At 51.6% G+C, this 5,092-nt stretch overlaps 1 protein-coding gene across 1 annotated transcript; it reads left to right on the forward strand.

The window, feature by feature from the left end:
- Positions 1–1,176: 1,176 nt before the first annotated feature.
- Positions 1,177–4,456, forward strand: egr2b (early growth response 2b). Its single transcript, XM_080205416.1, has 2 exons — positions 1,177–1,679; positions 2,196–4,456. Exons 1-2 carry the CDS (start codon positions 1,520–1,522, stop codon positions 3,266–3,268), a joined length of 1,233 nt encoding a protein of 410 aa, XP_080061542.1. The 5' UTR covers positions 1,177–1,519; the 3' UTR covers positions 3,269–4,456.
- The last annotated feature ends 636 nt before the right edge of the window (positions 4,457–5,092 follow it).

The raw sequence follows: 5,092 nt of genomic DNA on the forward strand, positions 1-5,092 counted from the left end.
AGGAAAGTGGATGTGGCAGTGAGTGCGAGTGAATGAGTGTAGGAGAGTGAGTGTGAGAGTGCAAGACAGTAAGAGGGACTGAGAGAGATACAGAACGTGACAGACCAGAGCGGAGAGTGAAACTTGTCAGAGTGGAAAGTCCAAGGGAAAGTAAAACAAAGCAATATTGATGCAGACACTAACACCAGGTTGTTAACAGGGCCAAGCATTGCACTGCAGACTATGGTGCTCCCACAAACAGGGAATGTTTCCGGGACATAATGATTAAATCTGCCCCTTCCTTACTGGAGTTGTTGAAAGAGCGGGAGAGGCAGCATCCCTGATTTGCTCTGCCTTTTGAAACAGGGACAGTGTTCAGGGGAAGTCCCTGTGGATTGCCAACTGCTGAGAAACTTACTTATTAATTGTCTGAATTCAAGAATCGTAGAATTGTGGGGTCAGTGTGTCCAGTGCTCCCCTCCAGCCCTGAGCCAGTGTGTCCAGTGAAGGTTCTGCAGTAGTATTTGTGTGTGCTGAGGGCGGCCAGGCTGCCGCTTGCAGCCATTGCGGTGCCTCTTGTGGTTTCATCGGGTCATTCAGCGCCCCAGCTCCGCTCTGTTTGTGTCCCTCGCAGCCGCCAGTGCGGCTTTCGCCAGTTTCCGTGACTTAGCTGAGCTTTCCGGAATTTCCTGCCAAATATGGTGAGGAGGGCGGGGCGGATCCCTTGGCTGTGAACACCCCTCCCCCCTCCCCCCCGCCGCCGCCACCCTCCCCTCCCCTCCCCGCTGTCTCCACCCCCTTCCTTTGCCGGATCCTCTCTCCATACATGGACAGGCAGAGGCAGCCGGAATTGCTCCATGTTGTGTGTGGAGATTGCAATTCCTGCAGCAATGTGTGTGTGTGTGTGTGGGGAGGGGAAGCAGCTCCCTCCCTCATCACCCACCAACCCCCCCCCCCACCCAACTCCCTCAGTTCCCCCCCCCCCCAGGGTGGCTCATGGTGGGGGGTAGGTTTGCAGGGGAATGGGGGGGGGGGGGGGGAACGCTGTACCCTACGATGCTGTCCTGGCCGAGGAACCAGGCGGATTCCCCGCCCACCGCGTCACTTCGCCTCGTTACAACCTTTTCCTCTCTCAGTCCATATATGGTCTCTTACGTCAGGGGGCATTCGTTTCCCTAGATAAATAGTAAAGTAGAGCTTGTGAAAGGAGGAATTGAAGCAGACAGAGACAGAGTGAGATAGAGAGAGAGTGTGTGAGTGAGAGAGACAGGGAGAGTGTGTGAGACACAAACACACACACACACACACAGTGGGGGGGACAGAGATATCATTAGAAAGGGAAGGGTTAGACCCTACCGCTCCCTCACCCACTGCCAGTCAAAGCAACACAATCACCAAGCTCGGCTGCAACATTTTGCCACACTAACCTTACAACAAGTGCAAGGCAAGAGGAGAGGGGTGGGGAGGGGGTGGAGGGAGAAGAAAAACTTTCTTTTTTTTGTTAAATTCATCTCCGAGACCCAAAAGGCTTGAACACAGGATGACGGCGAAAGCGGTGGAGAAGATGCCGCTGTCCCTGGGAGGTCTCTTCCATCAACTCCCCGAAAGCGTGTACTCGGTGGATGAGATCAGCTCGCTTCCCGCCTCCCTCGCTGTCTTCCCGAACCAAGAGCTGGCACAGTACGAGCAAATACCCTCAGGTAAGCAGCTTCTCCAGAGTGCGGGGCTCAGGGGAGGGGGGGGGGGGGTTAGAGAGTGTCCAGGGGAACAGCCCGTAAAAAACTCCCGGGGGTAACTATTAGCCTCGGGGTGATTGTTTATTAAGCTTTATGTTTGTGTTTGAGGCTGTAGGGGGAGGAGGGAAGTGGTTATCAAGAGAAAAACAGTTTGCATTTAATTCATTCTTTCCAAGGTGTTGGGGTGGGGTGGTTATACAGAGGGTGAAATTATTATTAAAAAAGTGAAATGAAAGCGGAATAATGTACCGGGATGAGAAAAGTTAAAGAGCGGTGTGTGTGGGATTGATTGAACAGCAGCAGTCGCTGTTGTTTAGTCTGCTTTCCAGTTTGTTGTGTTTATTGCCTCTTTGTTGCCTTCTCTCAGTCCCAGGTGTAGTTGGGTTCAGCTATTGGTTGCGAGCCACCGCGTCTAGTTACTGGCCAAATGACCTCCCCAAGTATCCTCCGGAATAACAATATTTTCTTTCTCCTTTGCAGATGGGATGATTAACGTGGACATGGGCAGCGACAAGAGAGGCATTGACCTGCCTTACCCCAACAGCTATCACCCAGCGCCTGCTTCCCGCAGCCAGACTTTTACCTACATGGGAAAGTTCTCTATTGATTCTCAATGTGCCAACGCCAATTGGAGCCCTGATGGGATCATTAACATAGTGAGTACTGGGATCTTCGGAGTCCCTCCGCCATCCTCCACCTCGTCGTCCTCCTCCTCTTCCTCGGCTTCCCCCAACCCTCTCTCCAGCACCCTCAGTTGTACCATGGCACAGAGTGAGATGGAGCACATGTACTCGCCGCCGCCTCCTTACAGCTGCGGGGAGATTTACCAGGAGCCGGCTCCCTTCTTCAGCAGCTCTACCTGCAGCCTGGGATACCCTCCTCCTCCCTCCTACCCTTCTCCCAAAGCGGTGGTGGACAACACCTTATTCCCCATGCTGCCGGACTACAGCAGCATCTTCCCGCCTCAGCACCGAGAGCTGACCCCGGGCACCGAGCGCAAGCCCTTCTCCTGCCCGGTGGAGCCCATCCGGATGGCCCCCCCTCTCACCCCTCTGTCCACCATCAGGAACTTCACTCTGGGCAACCCGTCGGCAGAGGGGCCCCGGCTGCCCAGCGGCTACGGCGGACAGAACCTCCCCCTCCGGCCCATCCGCCTCAGGAAATACCCCAACCGGCCCAGCAAGACCCCGGTCCACGAGCGACCCTACCCGTGCCCGGCCGAGGGCTGCGACCGCCGCTTCTCCCGCTCCGACGAGCTGACCCGGCACATCCGCATCCACACCGGCCACAAGCCCTTCCAGTGCCGCATCTGCATGAGGAACTTCAGCCGGAGCGACCACCTCACCACCCACATCCGCACCCACACCGGCGAGAAGCCCTTCTCCTGCGACTTCTGCGGCAGGAAATTCGCCCGCAGCGACGAGAGGAAGAGGCACACCAAGATTCACCTGAGGCAGAAGGAGAAGAAACTGGCCAGCGAGAGAGCTTCCACAGTCACAGCCCTGTGCCCCGGGGGAAGCCCTCTGAGTGTCTGTCCACCCAGGACAGTATAGACCCAGGCAGCAAGCTCACTGACACTACCGCAAGGAGAGCAACTCCAACATGGGGAACACAGTTACCTGTGCACATTGCACCCTCCAGCTACGTGTTTACATTTTGCTCCTTAAGCATCCTCTCAAAAACAAAATGTTTCCCCCCCCCCCCCGCACCTCCCCTTAGCCCCCAACCACTTAACTTCTGAGGGGGGGGGAAGAAGGGGGAAGCGAATTGATCACTTGCTTTCTTATTCCGGGGTTCCTGGTTTGGGCTAAGCGGTTAAACTAGCCAAGGGTCCTTCTGTTATGTCTGGTGTTAACTAGCGCTCTCGCCAGATATCCCCAGTCAGAGGCTGCCCAAGGCTGTTAACTGATGGAAACGCGGGGCAGAGAGTGAGTGAGTGAGAGAGAGGGGTTTGAGGCGCCGAGGGTGTTGTTACTGGGAGTTCACAGAGCAGGTGGTAAAAGGGGATAGTTTGTAAATAAGGCAGCGATAGTCTGTCTGAGGAAACTCGCTCCGGCACTTTTTGTATAGATTGGTCACTAATGCCTACAAACAAAAGCAAAAAAAAACCCGCGATAAATGCTCTCTAATCCTATAAAATAACTAAGAACAGGCTTCCTCTTGACCAGGTCTAGTTTTAATAGGATGTGTGCAGCAGGCATTTCATATTTTAACTTTTTTTCCCCCTCTTGAGTGTGGGAAGATTTCAGAGAACAGAAGTGGCGAGGTTAGAGTGGAATTAGACTCTGAACAATCCGGTGTTAGTTTAAATGGCAAGTGGATGTTTTTGTACTTTCGCATTTAAACACTGCATGCTGAGATTTATTTGGTGCCTTGTTTTATTGTGGACGATTCTACATGTCTGCATGTAAATATTCCGCCTTAAAGGACTGACTGTGGCAATCATGAAACCGCCAGCCACCAACACTGGCTGGCGAAACCGTCCAGTTCCTGCCAATTAATCTGGAGATTTTTAGAAAATATTTTTGTACGCGTTCTTTTTGTGCTAATATCTTCCAGTGTTTCAAATTTTGTAGCAAAGCTCTGGTTGTAAAGAGTGTGAATAATTTTATGTCGTTGATGCTGGTTTAATGTATTGGTGTAAAACCACTAACTGGGTTTAAAAAACTGGGACTGATCAGTCCCCTCAAGATGTAATGTTTTATGGTTCTATTGATGTAAATATAATTTTACAAAATTTGTGCCATTGTCTGTGCCATTCTTTAAAAATTACACCCAGAATCTGGAATGCGCTGTGTGAAAGTGGGGTGGGAAGGTTCAGTAGTAACTTTCCAAACGGGATTGGATACAGACTTGGAAGAAGAAAGTAATGAAGGATAAAGAGTGGGACTGAGAGATCACGGACACAATGGGCCGAAGGGTCTCTTCTATGCAATGTGAATCCACTTTTCCAATCAGAACCTCCAACTCCATCTCACTTCGGAAAACCCTTGCAGTTTTATCTAATGACATGATCCTCCTAAACTGGGGTCAGTGCAAACAGGTTATTTTCAATCGGGTAGCCAGCAACTCCCAATGTTCCCTTAATTCCCAAGTGCCACTCCCCCAGTCAGTACCCTTTCCAGCTAACTGACCGGGACAAGTTATCTTAGCTGCCTGCAGATAGTAATAGAGTTTAGCACGGGTGAGGTGATAGTTTGTGACGAAGGGTCATCCAGACTCCAAATGTTGCCTCTACTCTCTCCCTACCACAGATTCTGTCAGACCCGTTGAAATTTTCCAGCATTTTCTGCTTTTGTTTTACATTCCAGCATTAATTAAAAGCATTTTGCTTTTAATTAAGATAGTTTGTACAAGTCCCAGTGGCAGGCGTGAAG

Source organism: Carcharhinus amblyrhynchos, chromosome 17, assembly GCF_965287045.1.
Source record: "Carcharhinus amblyrhynchos chromosome 17, sCarAmb.v2.hapA, whole genome shotgun sequence".
NCBI classification, from domain to species: Eukaryota; Metazoa; Chordata; class Chondrichthyes; order Carcharhiniformes; family Carcharhinidae; genus Carcharhinus; species Carcharhinus amblyrhynchos.